The sequence below is a fragment of the Panthera leo genome, chromosome D3 (genome assembly GCF_018350215.1).
Source record: "Panthera leo isolate Ple1 chromosome D3, P.leo_Ple1_pat1.1, whole genome shotgun sequence".
NCBI classification, from domain to species: domain Eukaryota; kingdom Metazoa; phylum Chordata; class Mammalia; order Carnivora; family Felidae; genus Panthera; species Panthera leo.
In genome coordinates this window covers 28272118-28292610 of record NC_056690.1, presented here as the reverse complement: position 1 = coordinate 28292610, position 20493 = coordinate 28272118, and the positions used below count along the sequence as shown (strand labels likewise).

The window sequence follows — 20493 nt, the reverse complement described above, 5'->3', positions numbered from 1 at the left end:
TGATGCTCTCCCTCCACTGCCAGCCCTTACTACCTGCAGCAACCCTGAGCCCCCAGGGGTTGGGTGTGCCTCCCTGCCGCACACCTGCACCCTTGATGTTCCTGCGCCCCTGAGTTGTGGCCGCACACTGTAGCCCGGCCCTGCAGGCTCCTCCCATCTCCACCCTGTGTGTGACCCAGCCTTGGCCGAGACTCCCATCCCAGCATGCCTCCCATTGAGCCTCTGCTTCTCCTGTCCCAGCTGCCAGCACGGTGGCAGGCATGAGAGAGGCTAAGTCAGGGCATATCCTGGGAGGTGCCCAGGGACACTCATGCCCTGAGGGCTGAACAAGGTCCAGCTGGATGCTGAACAGCAGCAAGAGAAGGTGACTAGTGAGTGTGGGTGAGACCTCAGAGGACAGTGGCCCAGGAAGGAGTATGAGTGCCAACAGGTAGACCCGGCGGCCAGGGAGGAGTCTGGGCCAAGTCTAATGTCTGTTCTGGGGACTTAGGAAGGTCCATTACAGTGGATGGGTTCCCAACAGACCTTTTATATGTCTGCAGCTTTTTTGGGCGGGCGTTTGAGAAGGCAGCAGAGGGCACCAATTCTCGGACGCTGCACAACCATTTTGACCTCTCAGGTAAGAGTTTGCTGTACTGGGGCCCTTTCAAGGTCAGCGCTGGCCTTGAACTAGGGAAGCTGGCATCGCTAGAAATACCTTGCAAGCAGCCCTCATTTTTTCGGAGCCAGCCCCGGACCAGGTGGCTCAGGGAGCTCTAGGATGCCCCTGCCTCTGGTGGGCTCCCAGGGCAGAGAAAGAACGGGTATTGCCCATAGAGCCATAAGCCTGGCTTCGGCCTTACAGTCCAGCCCTTGAGACCACTTCACGAAGGAGTCCCGAGGACTGGCCTCTAGAGCCTCCTGGGCCAGCCTCACCCATCAGGGTCACCTGCCTCTTCTGTGGGTATGGAAACAGGGCTTATGGCAACCCAAGAGCACTGCCTCCAAGGCTATGCTGGCCACCACTGCAGGCCAGCAGCTCTTATCTGTGTTATCATGAAGGGTCCCACGTAGTCCTGTGACAGCCCAGGTACTGGCCCCACCCTTATGTTGCATGAACCCAGAGAATGGAAGAGCCCAGTCCAGGGGGTGGCTTTGCAAGCTGGCCAGTGCCCCCCCACAACACCCCACAGTTTTCTCCATAGGCCAGCATGGAACATGGTTGACATTTAGCCATATTTACTTTTTATTCTCACTGACAGATTTTTAAGTAAAACAGACATGGTGACCCCTCACCCTTTGTATTAGTGTGCTCGGGCTGCCGTAACAACATACGTAGACTAGGAAGTTTAAACAACAGAAGTACATTTCTCACCGTTCTAGAGGCTGAAGTCCAAGATCAAAGTGTACACAGGGTCGTTTTCTTTTGAGGCCTCTTTCCTTGGTTTGCAGATGGCCGTCTTCTGGCTGTGTCCTCACACAGTCGTCCCTCTGCGTCTGTGTCTTTGTCTCCTTATAAGGGCCCCAGTGAGACTGGATTAGGGCTCCCCCATATGACCTCATTGAACCTAAACACCTTCAAGAGCCCACTCTCCAAATAAAGCACATGCTGTCTGAGGCGCTGGTGGCTAGGCCTTCTACTCAAGAACTTGGGGAGAATATACTTCAGCCCATAACCCCCATCTGTGAGAAAGAACAGTGTCTTTCATCACCATCAGCTGATTTGTTACAATGAGTCCCTGCCATCAGTGACCCAGTGTTTATCCCAGCTGTCTCAGTCATATAAAGCCAGCTCTTTCATGCTGGGCCCACTTGGGCTGTGGCTCTATGTTGGGTGGGTTCAACCCCAGCAGCAGCACACACAATGTGGGAGATGTTGGTGCTGGCTGGCCTGCAAGATGTCCCAGCTTCTCACAGAAGATTTGCGGGCTGGGAGTTACTCGGCTTCCCCCATGGGTGGAGAGCAGTGAGGAGGGACACGGCAGAGGGAGCCAGGCCAGCACCCACCTGGGTACACTGGGCCTGGGGTTCCAGATGGCTCACAGGACCAGGCTGGTCCAGTTTTGCCCTGTTTGATGAGGGTCCATGTGCTTGTCTGAGTCTGATGGCCCCCAGAAATGGAGGTAGTTCACATCGTGTCCCCCTTGTGCAGAAGAGAGCACTGAAGCCGAGAGACTGGCCAGAGCAAGACTCAGGGCCTCCTGCAACCCACAATGGGGCAGGGCTCTGTGTCCAGCAGGATGGGAAGGCCTGTCTCTGCCTAGATCTGTTCTAAACTGTCACATCCCATGTCCCCCTTGCTGTCACTGCCAGTCTCCTAGCTGCCCAGAGGGTCCTCCCCATAGACTATAAGCCCAGCTAGCCTCACTAACAGGCAGTCAGCAGTTTCTGAGGATTAAATACGGACAGTGAAGTACAACCTCTGAGTTCAAAAATTTCCAGGCCTCAAGGAGCTGAGTACATTTTGAAATGTGCTGGAGGGTGGTTCCCATCTTGGATGACTCGGAAGAAGGAGTTCAAACACCCTGACTTGTTTTTCCTACTGCTCCCTCACCCTCAGCCCTACTCCTCCACCTCATGAGGTGTTTTTCTTTCATTACTTCAGTAATTGAACTGAAAGCAGAGGATCGGAGCAAGTTTCTGGATGCACTTGTTTCTCTCCTGTCCTGATGGTGAGATGTGGGGGAGGGGTGGGTGCTGGAGAGTTTAGGGGGGCTCCCCAGAAGAGGCTGGGGGTGGCCCTGCCACAAAGCCAGCCTTGTTGAAGTGTAAAGAGGGCCCCTCATTCCCTGCTTTGAGTTTTTCCTCCTCAAGCCAGGCTTTTCTACTTGGGTTTCAGACCCAAGCAGTGTTCTAAGATTTGGGACCAACACATTTTTCCCAAGGATGTCCCTGGGCTGGCGGCAGTGCCGCAACGGGGCATTTTTGAAAGAGCTAATTTCATTAAGCTTCCTGGGACTCCTTCAGCAAGAGCTGGCATTTACCCTCTCCTGACCAGACTATGGGCTGGGCATCAGTGAGTGAAATGCAGGCCTCCTGGCACTGCCGGGAAAGAGGGTGACCCCTGTGGGTGAGGGGGGCAGGGGAGGGACACCTGGAGCTTTGCTGCTTTTTGCAGCATTGTATCAGGGTCTGGGCAAGAGCCCACAGAGGCTCCTATCCAGGCTCTTGTGCATTTGACTTAGGAGAAAACAAAGCTATTGGCAGCCACTCATCGATAACTATAAAATGTCATCTCTGTGGGCCTGCACCAGCATGAGGCTGTCACTGGCAGTCCACAGTGATGCTCACCAGCCGGGGCTCTTTCCAGTGCCACTCATGCCATCTCTCTTGAAGGGCCCCCCCGCACAGTGGATGCTCATACTCAGCCCTGCATCTCCTTGAGCCCTGGGCTGGAGCCACTGCTGTGGTAGACAGGCCTTGTCAAGACTCTGAGGTAGGGGTGCCCTTGTTCTGGCCCAGGGTCTTCCCGCTCCCCCACCATCCATAGTGAGTTGGAAACTGTGGAGGGCAGGTGCCTTTCCCCTGTCAGGGCCCCAGTGGGCTCTGCTGAGAATGATATAGGGGGTCTCAGGGACCCCAGAGTCCCTCTTTCAGAGTAGGCTAGGGCATAAAGGGGCTCGTGTTGGGGAGGAACTTTGGACTCAGACCCTTCGGGTCTTCAGCAAGGTCTGTTGGGTACCTCACCAGGCTATGGCGGGTTCCTCATCTGAAGTGGGGCTAACACCCCTTGGACAGTGAGCACTGAGCCTTCAGATGGGGGCAAGGTGTAAGTTTATGACCCAAATCAAAGGCTACAAGTGGGGGCTTTTGGGCGGGGGCTGGTATTTCAAGCATACTCCTCCCCTGCGGCCTGCTCAGTGATGCCACTGCTGCTGTGTGCCCTGCCACCATGACAGTGTGCACAGTGAGCCAGCCAGGAAGGTGGGTGGAGGGACAGTACGGGGAGACGTTCCAGGCCAGGGGAGAAACCTTGTGAAGGTACCACGGGGCTGAGACTGGACAGGGCACTGGCAGGGTCTGCAGGGCGATATAGTGGTGGAGGGCCATGAGGCCTTGGAGGTTCTCAAGCAAATGACAGCCTGGACCTGGCCAGTGGGCACTTCAGTTCTGGGGCGGCCCTCCACCCATGGTCACCACTCCTCACCTGTGTGAGTGGTGGAGGCTACTCAGAAGCAAGCCCAGCATGTCAGAGGCAAGGCCTGAGCAGTTTGCTTAATTTGGAAAGACGTTAGAATTGTTTGAAATTTACTTTTTTTTTTTTCTTTTCTAGAGTTTGATTTCTTCTGATGCGTCCTCCTTCTCCTAATTTATATTAACTGGGTTTTATTTAGACTATAAGTTATGGACATGGTTTTAGACACCCACAGTGGGTTTTTAATGGAATAAAATGTTTGTTTTAGCTTTGGTGCCTCAGTCTTGGCTCTGGTCATAGGGACAGCACTTGTTTTTGTCTTGAGCCTTCTGTGGATGTGGAGGAGCCTTTTCCTGTGTCCTGGGTAACCTCAAGGCCCAGCAGTAAACAGCATGTGGGGGGCGGTGGCCTACAGGCTCCCTGGAAAGCAGGGGGGGTGGATGTCGGGTGCCTCAGCACCTGGGCCTCTACATACTTCCTGCGCTGACCACTGCCCAGTGATGCCAGCCAGGACCTCACTCTGCTCTCCCATCACTTCTTCCTGTCCACTTGGCCTTGGCAACATCTCAAGCCCACATTCTTGACCATGTCCCCCTGCCAGGCCCACCCTCCCACAGCCATCATCTTACCCTCCAGCACCTCCTGTCCTGGCACCCCCATAGACACACAGCACCCCCAGGCTACTGGGAGAGTCAAGCAGATAGCAAGGGCACAGTCCTCACCTGGGAAGGGTGTGGCTGGCTAAGGGACGCTGGACGGAGATGGCTTAACTGGCATCCGGGTCACAGAAGGTTCGAGCAGGACAGGACCTTGGCAACTTTCAGAGTCTTCAGAACAGCAAGAGTTCTCAGTCGGGAGCTGTGCGATCAGTTGCTGGTCCCACTCTCCCAGATGTCCCCAGAGCCCTGGCAAGGGTTGAGGGAATCTGGAGGCAAGGAGGATGCCATTCCTGCCCTTTAGGTAAGAGAGAGCTGTTGACATAAGTGTCTGAGGCTATCTGGCTGTTCTGCCTGGAGTGAGGGTGCCAGGGAAGCAGGCTAGAGTGACACAGCCACCTGGGTGTGGTGCCTGGGGCCCTGGGCAGGAGGAAGCAGAGTGGTTTGGGTAGGCTTTAAGTTGGTGGAAAGCCCCAGTGGCCTGGAACTGAGGACATGGGTGGCTAGGTCTAAGGGTGAACTTTGGAAAGGGGCATAACCTTTGGAAAGGTTGGCCGCATTGGAGGCTGGCTCCTCCTGCCTGACCTCTAGTAAATGGAATGTGTTCCTGGCTGGCCTGGCATGAGTCAGGCAGCAGCAGCCTAACTCCTCAGGGCCCTCAAACTGCCCACCTTGGCCATTCACATCATTGGGACTGTGCTGATGCCTGGGTCCCAAAGGAGTCAGAAAGCTCTAGGCTTGTGTGGGATGTAGCCTTGGGCCTGCACTCCTGGCCAAACACCAGTGTGGCTGGCCCCAGGAGTTAAGGACCTTTGTTTCAGCAGCCCCACCAAGAGCCAAGGCCCCAGATTCACACACTCTTGCATTTGAGGGTTGTTCTGTGGTCCTGGCTGCACAGGCCCGGGGGTGGCTACTGAGGACCTCTATGCTATGGGACCCATCTCGCTGCAGCTCATCCCATTGCAAGGAGCTCAGGCCACCCAATAGTTCAACTCAACTGGCTCTGCTGCAAACCCTGGGATGCAGAGCAGTGTTCGTCGCAGCTGTCCTGAGCCCATATTCTTGGGTTCTTCTTCCCTACAGTGGGGAGTCTGGCCAGGCTTGGGAGACTGCTTGCCACTGGATTTGGCCCAAGCATTTCTGAACAGGGTCCCCAAGGCCAGGGTTGGGGGCAGATGCCAAGCCTTTCTGCTGCCTGGGCTTGGAGCTCCTCCCTACAGATCCCTCCCTCCCCCCATCCACGGCTGTCTTTTGCCCTGGCCTTTGGCAGAAGTAAAACTGCTTTCATTCAAAGCACCTAGAATGGGGCTGGAAGCAAGGAGCTCTCAGTGACTGCAATAGATAACTCTGGTGTGCTCTGTTCTCCTGTGACCACCCCCCCCCCCCAACCCCTGACTTCCTGGCCCAGGCAAGTACTGGCTCCCAGGGGTCCCACTCACAGGAGGAAGGTTACACAGGGTGCTCCTGGCAGGGGCTGGCACAGAGGTGCTAATGGTCAGTACAACTCTGGGCTGGTTGCCAGGCCAGCTACATGAGTACGGGCCCTGCAGAGTCTGCGCTGACTGGCAGAAGAGCCAGGACAAGGGTCTGGAGCCTGGCCTGGGCACTCTCTGGGCAACCTGCACAAGTGCCTCCTCCCCATAGCAACGTGCTTGTGGACCTACAGCTAGCTCTGCTGGAGCCAAGCACACATCCTGGAGTTGCCTGTTCCTGCTGCACTGTTGACTGAAAGGTCCCAGTCAGTGTTTTACAGATGTCTGGTCATTTGCTGTGATCCACAGATAGGCAAGCCCTGAGAGCGCTGGTGGAAAACACCCAACCTGTGGTGCATGGAGCCGGGCCTCTCCTCAAGGCCAGCAGCCTGGCAGCCCACCCTCAGCACTTCCTGCATCTGAAAATGCCACACTCTGGCTGGTGGCTGGGGGACCTGGGATGGGGGAGTAATTTCCAACCTGCATCCTCTTCTGGGGTCTGCATCACCCTCCTGCCCCAGGCTCTTCTAACTACAGATCTCACCTTCCTGGGTTGCTATGAGCTGTAGCTCTTTTTCCCATCCAGTGGGAAGGTGATTGAGTGGCAGGGAGGACCAGGGATAAGGCCATACATCTTCTGGGTCCCAGGGACAGCCCTGGGAGGTCTCCAAAAAAGCCTTTCAAGGAGGAGTGGGTGGGTGGGTGGGTGGATGAGGGGTGCTGCTGGGCACTGGCAGTGACTGGACAGAGGACAGGACACAGGTGGGAGGGTATTCAAACCATTTACTAAGCAAATTCTTACCCTCCCCCACAAGCTGCAAAGGAGGGCAGGGCCCTAGCTCCCCACGCAGGATCTAGTGCCCATAAGCCTCTCCTGGGGAGCTGCCAGGGTGAGGCAGGGAGGTCCAGGCCAAGTCTTTCAAGGCCCCCTGGGCTCAGGCCCCGATCTTGGGGTAAAGGTCGGTTGTATACAGCCCTCCGGCAGTCCAGGCTGGGGTCCCTGGGCTTTCCGTCTGCCTGGCTGGAATCAGCAGGAGCCGCTGGGGAGGATGGCGGGATCCAAGACCCTGAGGGTTGGGGAGGAAAGCGGCATTTCGGTCCATTGTCCATTCAGCCTAAGGAACTCCGCGCCCCACTCACATCGGAGCAAGTTCTGCGCACCGAAAAAGAAACCGAGCAAGTCCTTCCAAGTGCGTGGCTCCTGTTCCGGGCAGGGCCCGGCTAGTGGCCGTAGAAGAGAACGGGCTGCGGGCGCGTGAAAGGTCTCAGTCGGCCGGTGCGCCGCGTCCAGGCGCAGAACCGGCCATTCCGCAGAGACTGTGCGCCGCACCACCTAGCATAGGCTGCGGTCCATGCACGACGCCCCTGGCCAGTCGTTCCGCTTGCGGGAGTGGCCGGCGTGAGGGGCCCCGCCGAGTCCAGCGCCCTCAGACGTAGTTCTTCTTGTCATAGTCGCCGCTGGCCGTGGGCCGCCGCGGAGCGGAGTACTTGACCGGGAAGCTGAAGTCGGGGCGGCCAGCGCAGACCCAGGCGCCGCAGCACACTAGGCCGCCGCCGCACATGAGCAGCGCCGAAGCGGCCCAACCAATGTACAGCGCCGCGCCCAGTTCGTACTTCTGCGACATGGGCACGGTCGGGTCGTAGAACTCACGGACCACGATATTGGCGAACCAGCAGAGCGGAACGAGCGCCAGCAGCCCGCAGAGCGCGTAGAGCGCGCCGCCTGTGAGGGCCACGCGCGCTTTGGCCGGGCCTGGGGCCACGCAGGTAGTGCACTGCGCGCCCGCCAGGGTCACGAAAAGCGCGACAAGCGCCAGCAACACGGCGCCCACGGTGAGCGCCCGCGCCGCCTGCACCTCGGTGCTCAGCGCCAGCACCGAATCGTACACCTTGCATTGCATGTGCCCGGTGCTCTGCACCACGCACGACATCCACAGCCCCTTCCAGGTGGTCTGCGCCGTCACGATGTTGTGGTCCAGGAAGGCAGTCACCTGCCACATGGGCAGCCCGCACGCCAGGATCAGGCCCACCCAGCCCACCAGGCACAGCACCAGGCCGAGGATCTCCAGCGCGGCCGACCCCATGGCTGAAGGCGAGATGGGCGCCCGACGGCCCCCGGGCCTCCGGGCCTCCGGGAGGGCGCGGCGGTGCCTCGGTGGAGCGGCTTTGTAGCCTGAGAGGGCCCTGGTGCCTCTGCGCCCGGCTCACTGCCGGCTCACCGCCTCCCGTCCGCGGCTCCAGCAAGTCTGCTCTACCGCCTCAGAACTGCGGGCGCCTCCTGGGGGGGCTTCCCATTTGAAGGTTCGGGGGCGGACCCTGCGCTGCGGATCCAGCCCCTGGTCCGCGAGTAGCCAATCCGTGCACCGGCCGTCGACCCTCAACCAATCACAGCCGCCCCCGGCATCCGGAGTTAGGGAAACAACTGCCTCGGGGGTAGCGGTGGGCGCGGGGACCACTCCTCTCCCGGCCGCCGCCCGGCTCTTGTCCAGAGCTGGCTCCGGACTGACCTGGGGTAGCTGGACGCGCGCTCTGCGGGCCCCCACTCCCTGTGTCCCAGCCTCTCCATTTCAGGGAGCTGTATGACTGCACCAACTTCTCCGGCTACATCCAGGAATAAGCCCGAAGGTCTCTACCACCCAAGCCAGCTCCACTCTACCCCTCACCATCATCGCCTTGCAGAGGCTTGCGTTGCAGACTCTTGTCCACCGACAGCTCCTCCTATTACTCCAGGAATCTCGCCCTGGAGTCCAGTCGCATCCGCAGTCCCTTCTCTGCACCTTTACTGCGCAGTTCCTCTCTGAGTCCTGGCACTGTGTCTCCCAGAGACCAGAAGTCCAGGCAGGCGTGTGTGGGTCTCCAACCCAAGGTCCTGCCCAGCGCCACTACTCACTCTATCACCTTCCCCAATATGAAGCAGGTGGAACAGGGGCCTTTCTGCCGCCTCCGGAGACCCCCACTCTGCCCCTGACGCTGGGGATTCCCGGACCTCCCAACCTTTGTGCTGGCTACTGCTCTTCCTGAGATGTTTCCCATCCCCCATTCTTTGAGGCCCAGCTCAGGCGACACCACTTTCAGGAAGTCCCCAGTGTTCTCCAGTGACTCAACAAACATGCTGTCCTCCTAGGAGCAGCCTGTGGCGGGGGGCTTGGGGGCGTCCTTTAGCCCTCAGAGAGGAGAAACACAAGGGACACAGAGGTGCTGTGCTCTGCCCTCCCACCAGTGGCAGTGGTACCCCTGGCACCCCAGGCCCCAGGCCACCCTCCGGAAGCTAACTTGGAGTTTCCTGGCCAGGAGGAAGAGCCCCCATCCTCGCTGGAGGCGGGAGGCGCGGGATTTCCGGGCATTCTTCTGCACAATGGCCCAGCCGTTTCTCGAAAGGCCCGCTGGGATGGACACTGGGTCCCCCTGAGACTCAGGTGGGGGCAACAGACCCTGCAGCCCAGAACCCCATGAGGGCACCAGCCCCTTGCTGGCAGCTCCCTCCCCACTCCCCATCAGCCCTTTTGTTTCCAGCAAAATCTGTAATGTCTTGGACTGAGGTGTCTGGGACCTGGGTTCTTTCCTCTGGTCCAAGGTGCTTGGTGCTGCTGGACAGGGCCCTCCACAGAGAAGGCCTGACACTGAGGCCAGCCACAGCCTAGGAGTTTTGATAAATCTGTCCTTCCTGGGACCTGGTTCCTTCTCCTCCCCCCCTCATTTGGCTCTGAGATAAGGCCAATGCCCAGTTCAGCTAGCATGGAGAGGCACCCAAGGCAAGTTTGTTGGGCCCTGTGTGTGAAGGTGGGGAGAGGGGAGAAGTTTTAACCTTTTCCTTACCCCCAACCTCCTTATCCCTGCACAGGATGGGGCTCTGAGGACCACCGCCTCCTCCCAGCCATCACCTCACTGCTTCCCTCCCGCTGCAGACTCATGGGCCATTCCCCTTCCACCCCGCAGACCTTCCTGGACATCCCCTCCTTTTGTCCACTCCAGGGGGCCCAGCTACACCACTCACCCCCTTCCCAATCCTGCTCCCTCTGGGCCTGAGTCCAGGGACCTTGCCCAAGTCCCCCACCATGCTCCACACTGCTCTTTTCCCAGGATGACTGCTGTAGCCTCCTCAGGCCGTCTGGACCCCATCCTTGCCCACTCAGTATGTTCTCAGAGCAGCCAGGCCATGCTTGCAGGCTCCTCTCCCAGGTCACACTCTGCCTGAAACCTGTCATGGCTCACATGACAAAGTGATCAAAGCGTTGACTCCTGGGAGCTGCCCAGGGTGATGTGTGCCTGCCTGCCTGTCTGCCTGCCTGCCTGCCTGCCTTGGGCCTGGCCAGTCCAGCAGCACACACTCCGTGCTCCATCCACATTTGCCTTTCTCTAGGCCTTCAGGCTGATCTTGCTCTCACTCGTGGCCTCTTCTGCCTGCAGTGTGTGTCCCTCAGGTAGGGGCTGCTCATCTTCTAAGTTGTGCTGCTGAGATCACTTGCTCTTGGATGTCTTTCTGCCTCTGTCCCCCAGCCCTACTCTCAGATGCCCAAGTTAGAACCGTTCTTCTGCTTAGTGGTTTTCCCCATCAGTATCCAGGAATGAGCCTCCACACAGTGACCATCTTCATGCATCTGTCCGTGGCAAGGCGCTTCCTGTGATCTGTGGCTGAGTTCTGGCTATTGTCACCCCCTCCAGCCAGCTTGGAGCTGCAGCCAGCATGAGGATCTCCCCCTTTGCCTGCCCACCTGCCTCCTTCACCGTGGCTCTCCCAGGGTCCATCTCCAGCCTGGCACCCCAGGGTGGCCCCAGTGAGCCCTTGTTTCTTTGGGGACAGCTTCATAGTATCTTGGGGACTTGATGGAAAAGCTTCAGTCTCCACCTATCACAGTCTGATTTCTATCCCAACACCACTGTGTTGGTTGTGGCCTAGGCCTTTGGTGGAACCAGAGCAGCACAGAGAAAGCCCAGCCCAGAACTAGGAGGGGCGTGAGTGTGCACCTGCCCTTCCTTCCACTCGTGGTGGTCTTGTTACAACCTGCTGTGCACCAAGTATGGTCTCTGGGTGGAGAACACACCCAGCAAGCTCCTGCCCTCAACCAGTAACTGGGTAGGGCCATTTCAGATGTGCCCATGGCCATGGGGTAAAGAGATGACAGTGTGATGCAGAGTGATAAAGCCATCTCTGAGGAGGTGACAGCTCAGCCAAGATCCAGGAAAGAAGTTCCATGTCATAGTCCAGAGATGGGAAGGAGCACGGTGACTGGGGGGGCAAATGGAGCCCGGTGAGGTTGGGGCAAGATAGTGGGCCAGGGCCTGCAGGCTGAGGTCAGAGGGGTCCAGGCCTGGGCAGGGCCATGAATCCCTGATCTCTGGAGAGGAGCTCCCAGACCAGTGTGCCAGCCAAGGCCACCTGCTCATCTACAGCTATTGTTCTGCTTTCCCAGGGGAAGTGCAGCAGGATCTCATTAATTGTGTGAGGGAAAGGCCTGAGTCAGCAGAAAGTAAAGTTTATCTTGAGCAGCTGCCGACTGACCCAGAGCCAGGGGTGATCTGGTGACCTTCCAAGGACAGTCTAAATTTAGGCTCCTGATTCCTAGGGACTGGGGTTTGGGAAGCTCCAAGTAGCCAATTTAATTGCACAGGAAGTGAAAAACAACCTTCCTTCTATCTTTTGGCTTTGAAACAGTTAAGGATGTTTTCCCTCAGTGCAGCAGATGTTTGTAGAGTGTCTGATCACAGAACACCTCCTGGTGCCCTTTCTTGGTGCTTCCAGAGGCAGCATGAATCCCCACATCATCCGGCCCGCTCTGGGGGCCTACTAGGGGCACAGGGCCTGTGATGACATGCAGAGCACCCTGTGACAAACAGCTAGTGAATTCACAATTCAAACTAGTGAATTGGCCTCTCCTTGTCTTACTTTCCCCATTGATAACAAAGACCTCACAATGGAGGCTGCAAGTCTGGAGGGGAGGCTGTCACCAATCCTGGGTCCTCTGCTGCCATTCCTGATCACTCTATGGGTTCCTGAGATGTCCTCCCTGGCTCCCTTGACCTTTGCAGCTCATCTGACTTCAGTCCTCAGAACAGGTGCCACTGGTTATTTGCTCAAATTGGAGGGCATTGTGGCTTTTACTTCCCCGGTGGGATGGGGAGTGAAGGGCAGGGAGCTCTGGTTGACAGAGACCCAGGGTCCTGTAGGCCCCTGATGACATCATAGATTGTACCAAATGGTGGTCTCTGCATAGGCCAGGGTGCCCTTGGGAGCATGGAAGAGGCTAGCCCGTGGCAGTAGTGCCTCCAGGGACCAGAAGTAGTCCTCCACCCCACTCCTACTCCTCACCCCTCATGCCTGCACTGCCTCCATGGCCTCTCCGTCCACCTTCTCTCCCTAAACCACTTCCTTCTCCGATTCTTTCCTTCTCTGCATGCTGCATTTTACAACAATTTTATATTCTTTCCACTTAAAATCATAAAGTGATTCTAGACCTGCCTTTTTTGTTTAGCATCATATAATAAGCATGTCTACACTTTGTTAAAAACACCCTCATGATTACTATTGTTTTTAACTGCCCGGAAGATGGCCTTGGGGGTTGGACAGAGACAGGATAGAATCTATCTCCACCATTCCCAGGAGCAGGATGTGACCAGGGAAATCTGTTCTGAGGTTTTGTAAAATGGGGATGATAAGGGACTTAACATCAAAGGGTTGTCAAGGGGCTGTCAAGGGGACAGTGTTCCCTAGCTCAAGGTGAATGCTGGATTAACATTAATGATGATGATTAATTATGCAATCATCCCTCAAGACATACTTTGATAAATGATGATTTTTCTGTTGTAAATAATACTGCTGCAAAAGTAGGTCTTGGTATTTTGAGTGATTTCCTAAGGAAAAATTCCTCCAAGAATTTTAGCTCACATCCAGGAGGTTGTATCACATAGACCTCTTATCTGAGTATGCATTTGCATTGCCTGTCACCAGCATTGGGTATCCACAGTTTAAAAGTCTACTTATTGGATGGCAGAAAATGGTATCTTTAACTTGCTTTGAATAGCAATGTGTTAAAATTTTGTTTTAATTTATATTGCTTATTTTTATTTCCTCTGGCGAATTTTTCTTTGGTGAATTGATGTTTTTCTCATTTTATATGTTAGAAACATTATGTGCTGTCATATATGTGGCACATACCTTTTGCCATTTGCTATGAAATCTGTTACTGATTTTTTTCAGGATGTTACAGAAATTTGAATTTTTGAGTATTTGAATCTATTTAGGTTTTCTCACTGTGCCTTCTTTTTTTTTTTAAGTTTATGTATTTATTTTGAGGGACTGAGAGTGAGACTGAGCTGGGGAGGGACAGAGAGAGACAGAGAAAGAGAGAGAGAGAGAATCTCTCCCACTACAAGTGTAGAGCCCAACATGGGGCTCAAACCCACGAACCATGAGATCATGACCTGAGCTGAAATCAAGAGTTGGATGCTTAACTCACTGAACCACACAGGTGCCCCTACCTACCTTTATTTTTAACTGTTAAAAAGTCCTTCTATATGTAGAAGATACAAGTTAAATTATATTTTCTTATAGTTTTCTTCTGCTTCTACTCATGCCAAGGAGGGCTTCCCATTCTGACCAAGGTAGATGGGACTAAACTAAGATTAGAGTTTTGCTCAACAGCAAAATGGAGGGGATAGAAGAAAGAATAAGTAAATTTGAACAATAGGATTATTGCATCTAAGCAAGAAAGAGAATGTAGACTGGAAAAATTAAAAAAAGAAAGCCTTGGGGAAATGTATGATGAATGTATGATGATAACTAAAGATTTAACATCCATGCCATTGTAGTTCCAAAAGGGGAAGAGAAAGAGGGTAGGGATTTTAAAAAAAGAAAAAAAGTACTTAAAGAAATAATAGCTGAAAATTTCCTAAATGTAGCAAACAAAACAACACCAAAAATCCTACAGATTCAAGATGTTGCCCGAATTCCAAACAGGATAAACCCAAAAAAATCAACACCAAGACACATCATAATTAAATTTCTGAAAATTAAAGACAAAGAAAAATATTAAGAAGAATCAGAGAAAAAAGACACCCTCACCTATAGGGCGAAAACAAATCAAATGATCAAAGATTTCTCATCAGAAACCATGGAGAACAGGATAAGTAATATATTTTTTTAAGTGCTGGAAGAAAAACAATGTCAACCCAGAATTTGATATCTGAATATATTCTTCAAGAATGCAAGGGAAATGAATATATTCTCAGATGCAGGAAAACTAAGAAATTTATCACCAGCAGATGTACCCTAAAAGAATGACTAAAGGGTGTTCTTTAAACAGAAAGAAAATGATAAGAGGAGGAATCTTGAAATATCAGGAAAGAAGAAAATGATAAGCAAAATCCTGATAAATATAATAGATTCCTTCTCTTCTTGAATTTTCTAAGTTATGTTTGATGCTTGAAGCAAAAATTATTGCACTGCCTCAAGTGGTTTTTGGTCTATGTAGAGGAGATATCTAGATATTTATACTATAATTAGGGGAGGATAAAAGGACATAAAGGGAGGTAGGTTTCTACACTTTATTCCAACTGATAAATATTGACACCAGTAGACTTTGATGAGTTATGTGTATAATAGTGTAATCCTGGATCAACCATTAAAAAGCTATACAAAGAGATACACGCAAAAACACTATAGGGGCGCCTAGGTGGCTCAGTTGGTTAAGTGTCCAACTCTTGATTTTGGCTCAGGTCATGATCTCATGAGTCATGAGGCTGAGCTCCGTGTCAGACTCTGCATTGGGTGTGGAGCCTGCTTAAGATTTTCTCTCTCCCTCTTCCTCTATCCCCTCTTCCCTGCTTGCTCTCTCTGTCTCTCTGTCTCTGTCTCTCTCTCAAAAAAAAAAAAAAAAACACTATAGATAATTCAAAATGGAATTCTAAAAGATATTTAAGTAAACCACAGGAAGGCAGGAAACATAAACAGAAACAAAAAGAGAGAGTGCAAACAGAAACAAATATCAAGTGGCAGACTTAAGCTTTATCATATCAATAATTACGTTATTTTAAAAAATTTTTAATGTTTATTTTTGAGAGAGAGAGAGACAGAAACAGAGCACGAGCAGGGGAGGGGCGGAGAGAGAGGGAGACACAGAATCTGAAGCAGGCTCCAGGCTCTGAGCTGTCAACACAGAGCCTGACATGGGGCTTGAACCCACAAACCACAAGATCATGACCTGAGCTGCAGTCAGACACTTAACTGACTGAGCCACCCAGGCACCCTTCTAATTACATTGATTTAAATGTATGTGGTCTAAATACAGTTAAACAACAGAGATTGGTAGAGCAGACAAAAATATATAACCTAAATATATGTTATTTAAAACTAACTCATTTCAAATACAATGTTATGTGTGGGTTGAAAGCAAAAGGATAAAAAAAGATTTACTAAGCAAACATCAATCCAATAAATGCAGAGTGGCTGTATTAATATCAGATAAAGTAGACTTCACTAAGAAAATTACCAGAAACAGAGGAAAATATTACCTAATTACAAAGGGTGGACGTGTCAAGAAGACATAACAATCACAAATGCATTTGCACCAAACAAAAGAGCTAGGAAATAATGTGAAACTGATAAAACTGAGTGGAAAAATAGACAAATTGATAATTATAGCTGAAGCTTCAGAACTCCTCTCTTAACAATTGATAGAACAAATGGACAGAAAATCAGAAAGAAGATAGAAGAACTCAACAGCACTATTAAACAACAGGATCTTATCAACATTTATATAATACTATCCAACAAAGCAGAATATACATTCTTTGCAAGTGCCCAGAGAACCTATGCCAGGACAGACCATATTCTGGGCCATTAAAGAAAAAAAAAGCAACAACCTTCCATCCAGCTATGGAAGTCCTAGATAGGTATGCCTGAGTGTTAGTTGGTTGGGCCTCCTGCTCTTGATTTCAGCTCCAGTCATGATCTCATGGTTCATGGGATTGAGCCCTGAATCACGCTCTGCACTGACAGCACAGAGCCAGCTTGGAATTCTCTCTCTTCCTCCCCTGCTCATGTTTGCTCATGCATGCACTCTCTCTCAAGATAAATAAACTTTTTAAAAAAAGGCCTAGGGGCGCCTGAATGGCTCAGTTGGTTAAGCATCTGACTCTTGGTTTTGGCCCAGGTCATGATCTCACGGTTGTGGGATCGAACCCCACATTGGGTTCTGCACTTATGGCTCTCTCCCCTTCTTTCTCTGCCTCTGCCCCGCTCTCAAATGTGCTCTCTCTCTCTCAAAATAAATAAACTTTTTAAAAAAGGCCTTAGAACTAATAAATGAATTCAGCAAAATACAAAGATTCAAGATCAAAGTACAAAAATCAATTTCCACTTCTATACACTGGTAATGAACACATGAAAACCAAAATTAAAAATACAACATCACTTACAATCCCTCAAAAACCAAAGTACATAGATGTAAATCTAACAAATGCAAACAAAAGTTGTATGCTGGAAACTGCAAAACACTGATGAAAAGAATCAAAGATCTAAATACATGGAGAAGCTTTGTGTGTTCACTGATTGGAAGACTCAATGTGACAAAGATGTTTATAATGCCAATTCCCTTCAAAATCCCAGCAAGATTCCTTATAGATACACACAAGATTATTCTAAAACTTGAAAATAAATTAAAATAGCTAAAACAATTCTGAAAAAATAAGAATAAAGTGGGAAGAATCTCTCTATTTTATTTTGAGACTTATGATATAGATGTTAATATATTGCTTATTAGGGGACAGAGACATTGTTCAATGGAACAGAACAGAGAACCCAGAAACAGCCTCACACAAGTATAGTTAACTGATTTTTGACAAGCATGCAAAGGCAATTCAATGGCCCAAAAAGAATGGAAGCAGCAATTTGAACAGATACTTGTACACAAATATTCATAACAGCATTATTCATAACAGCCAAAATGTGGAAATTCTGAAACATGCTACAGCATGGCTGAGAACATTACATTAAGTGAACTAAGCCAGACACAAAGGGAAGAGTATTGTATGATTCCACTAACAGGAGGTACCTAGTATATACTGTCAGATTCATAGAGACAGAAAGCAGAATGGTGGTTGCCAGGGGCCAGGGGAGGAAGGAATGGGGAATTTTAATGGGGACAGAGTTTCAGTTTGGGAAGATGAAAAAGTTCTGGAGATGGACTGTGGTGATGGTTGCACAGCAATATGAATGTACTTCATGCCACTGAACTGTAAAAATTGTTAAAATGATGAGTTTTATGTGATTGTAAGTTTTACCACAATAAAATAAAAAGGAACTCAATGGAGGAAGGATAATCTTTTCAACAATATGCTAAAGCAATTAGATATCAACAGGGGGTGGGGAACCAACCTGAATCTAAACCTCACACCATAAAAAATAAAAATCTCAAAATGAATCCCGATTTAAATGTAAAATGTAAAACTAAAAAATTTTAGAAGCTAACTCAGGGGGAAAAAAGAAAGTAACTCGGGAGAAAATCTTTGGGACATAGACATGATACAAAAGCATGCTCATAAATGGAGAAAATGACCAATTAATTTTACCAAAATTAACTTTTTCTTTGTGAGACACTTTTTAAAAATTGTTTATTTATTTTGAGAGAGAGAGAGAGAGAACATGTGTGCACATATGGGAGGGGCAGAGGGAGACAAGGAGAGAGAGAATACCAAGCAGGCTCCATGCTGTCATGACCTGATCCGAAATCAAGAGTCAGACTCTTAACCCACTGAGCCACCCAGGCACCTGGAGATACTTTTAAAAAGATGAAAAGACAAGCTACACAGTGGGAGAAAATATTTGCATTCCACATATTCAACAAAGGTCTAATATCCACAATATGTCGAGAACTCCGAAAATTGATCATTAAAAAAAAAAAAAAAAAAGCTATATAGGGGCACCTGGGTGGCTCAGTCAGTTGAACATTGGACTGGAATTCAGCTCAGGTCATGATCCCAGGGTCATGGGATAGAACCCCACCTTGGGCTGTGCGCTGAGTGTGGAGCCTGCTTAAAATTCTCTCTCTCTCTTTGCCACTCTCCCCCACTCGTACGTGCTCGATCTCTCTTGCTCTAAAATAAATTTTAAAAAAGACATCTGGGTGGTTTAGTCTTTAAGCATCTGACTTTGACTCAGGTCAGGATTTCACCATTAATGAGTTCAAGTCCCACATTGAGTGAGCTTGAGCCCCGAGTTCAGGTGAGCCCCACTTCTCTCTCTCTCTGTCTCTCACTCTCACTCTCTCTCTCTGCCCCTCATGGCATTCTTTCAACTCTCTCTCTCTGTCCCTTACTTACTTGTGCCTTGTCTCTCTCTCTCTCAAAATAAATAAATAAATAAATTTAAAAAAATGAAAATATTTAATTAACCCCCCCCCCCCAAGCAAACAAATTGGAAATGGGGCAGGGGTGCTTGGGTGGCCCAGTCAGTTAAGCCTCCAATTCTTGATTTCAGCTCAGGTCATGAGCTCACAGTTCATGGGATCAACCCCTGCATCAGTCTCTGTGTTAATGGTGCAGAGCCTGCTTTGGATTCTCTCTCTCCCTCTGTCTCTGCCCTTCCCCTACTCATGCTCTCTCTCTCAAAATAAATAAATAAACATTAAAAAAAGAAGAAGAAATGGGGCAAAAGACACACAGAAATCTTTTGCCAAAAAGGATGGCAAGTGAACCAATGAAAAGATGTTCAAATCACTATTAGGGAAATTAAAATTAAATTTTTAACTATGACATGATCATTATATATCTAAGGATGAAATAAGATTACAATTATTAAAACAGCCAAAATAAAAAAATAATGACAACACCAAATGCTGGTGAGGATGCAGAGAATCTGAATCTCTCACACATTGCTGGTGGGAACATAAAATGGTATAGCCACCCTGGAAAACAGTTTCGCAGTTTCCTAAAAAACTAAACATGGACTATATGGTAGTGTATACCTTATAATCCAGCAATTGCAATTCTGGGCATTTATTTCAAAGAAAGAAAAACTTATGAGTGCACAAAAACCCGTACACAATTGTTAATAGCATCTTTATTTTGTTACAGCCCCAAACTGGAAACAATGCAAAAGTCCCTTAATAGGTTAGTGGCTAAAAAAACTATGGCACAACCATAGTGTGGAATAGTACTCAGCAATAAGAGACCAACAAACCCTTGATACACACAATAACTTTGATCTCAAGGGTATTAAATGAAAAAAAGCCAACCGCGATTTGCTATATACTCTGATTCCATTTCTATAAAATGACAAAATTACAGAGATGGAAACAGTTTAGTGTTTCCTAGGGGTTAGGGATTATGGCAGAGGGAGAGGGTGGATATGGATATGAAGGCATAGTAGAAAGCAGATCTTTGTGGTGATGGAGTAGTCTATATATACAGGTGTTTTTTGTTTTTTTTTTTTGAGAGAGAGAGAGAGAGAGAGAGAGAGCGCAAGCATGAAGGAGTGAAGGGCAGAGAGAAAGGGAGAAAGAAAATCCTATGAGGTACAGAGAGAGAGGAAGAGAGAGAGGGAGAGAGTGCAGAGCCCAGAGTAGGGCTGGAACTCATGAATGATGAGATCATGACTTGTGCTGAAGTTAGATTCTTAACCAGCTGAGCTACCCAGGCACCCCTGCAGTAGTCTATATCTTGATTTCAGCCGTGGTTACATGAATCTACACATTTGATAAATTACATGTATAGAGTTACATATACACATTGGGTGTACATAGTGATACAGAATTACACACACACATTGTACCACTGTCAAATTCCTGATTTTGATACTGCACTATAATTATGTAATATGTAATCACTGGGGATAACTGAGTGAAGGGTACACAGGACCTTTCTATTATATTATATTTGTAACTTCCTAGGAATCTATAATTACTTCAAAATAAAATATTTTTAAAAGAAAAATAAAGACTTTTTCAAGCATAGAAGAGATGACAGAATTCATCACTAACAGACCAGCACTACAAATATATTAAAGGAAGTCCTTTAGGCACAGGGTAAATGATACCAGATGGGAATATGAAAGTACACAGAGGAATAAAAACACCAGAAATGGTAAATATGGGAGTCAATTTGGCAAATTTTAAATTATTTTAAAGCCTCTTTTAAAATACTTTATTGCTGGGGTGCCTGGGTGGCTCAGTGGCTAAATGTCAGACTTTGGCTCAGGTTATGACCTTAAGGTTCGTGAGTTCAAGCCCACATCAGGCTTTGTGCTGACAGTGCAATA

The 20493-nt window shown here is 49.9% G+C and overlaps 2 protein-coding genes and 1 long non-coding RNA gene across 6 annotated transcripts in view; 2 read left to right on the top strand and 1 right to left on the bottom strand.

Annotated features, from left to right (window-relative positions):
* The window catches only part of CDC45 (cell division cycle 45), a 33602-nt gene extending 29219 nt beyond the window's left edge, over positions 1-4383 (top strand). For 2 of the 4 annotated variants that reach the window (XM_042909967.1, XM_042909965.1), the window contains 3 exons: positions 543-619; positions 2585-2651; positions 4253-4383. In XM_042909967.1, the coding sequence (XP_042765901.1) occupies positions 543-619; positions 2585-2649 (142 nt within the window). In that variant the 3' untranslated portion in view covers positions 2650-2651; positions 4253-4383. The other 2 variants (XR_006195119.1, XM_042909966.1) reach the window with 2 other exon arrangements.
* Positions 4384-7008: 2625 nt separating this feature from the next.
* On the bottom strand, positions 7009-8893 carry CLDN5 (claudin 5). Its single transcript, XM_042910291.1, has 2 exons — positions 7404-8893; positions 7009-7309 (listed from the first exon to the last, which is right to left on the bottom strand). Exon 1 carries the CDS (start codon positions 8324-8326, stop codon positions 7670-7672), a length of 657 nt encoding a protein of 218 aa, XP_042766225.1. The 5' UTR covers positions 8327-8893; the 3' UTR covers positions 7009-7309; positions 7404-7669.
* A 3258-nt stretch (positions 8894-12151) lies between these two features.
* LOC122204062 overlaps positions 12152-20493 on the top strand; it is a 57835-nt gene continuing 49493 nt past the window's right edge. The window contains exon 1 of the long non-coding RNA XR_006195460.1: positions 12152-12296. This is a non-coding gene — a long non-coding RNA (uncharacterized LOC122204062). The remainder of the gene's footprint in view (positions 12297-20493) is intronic.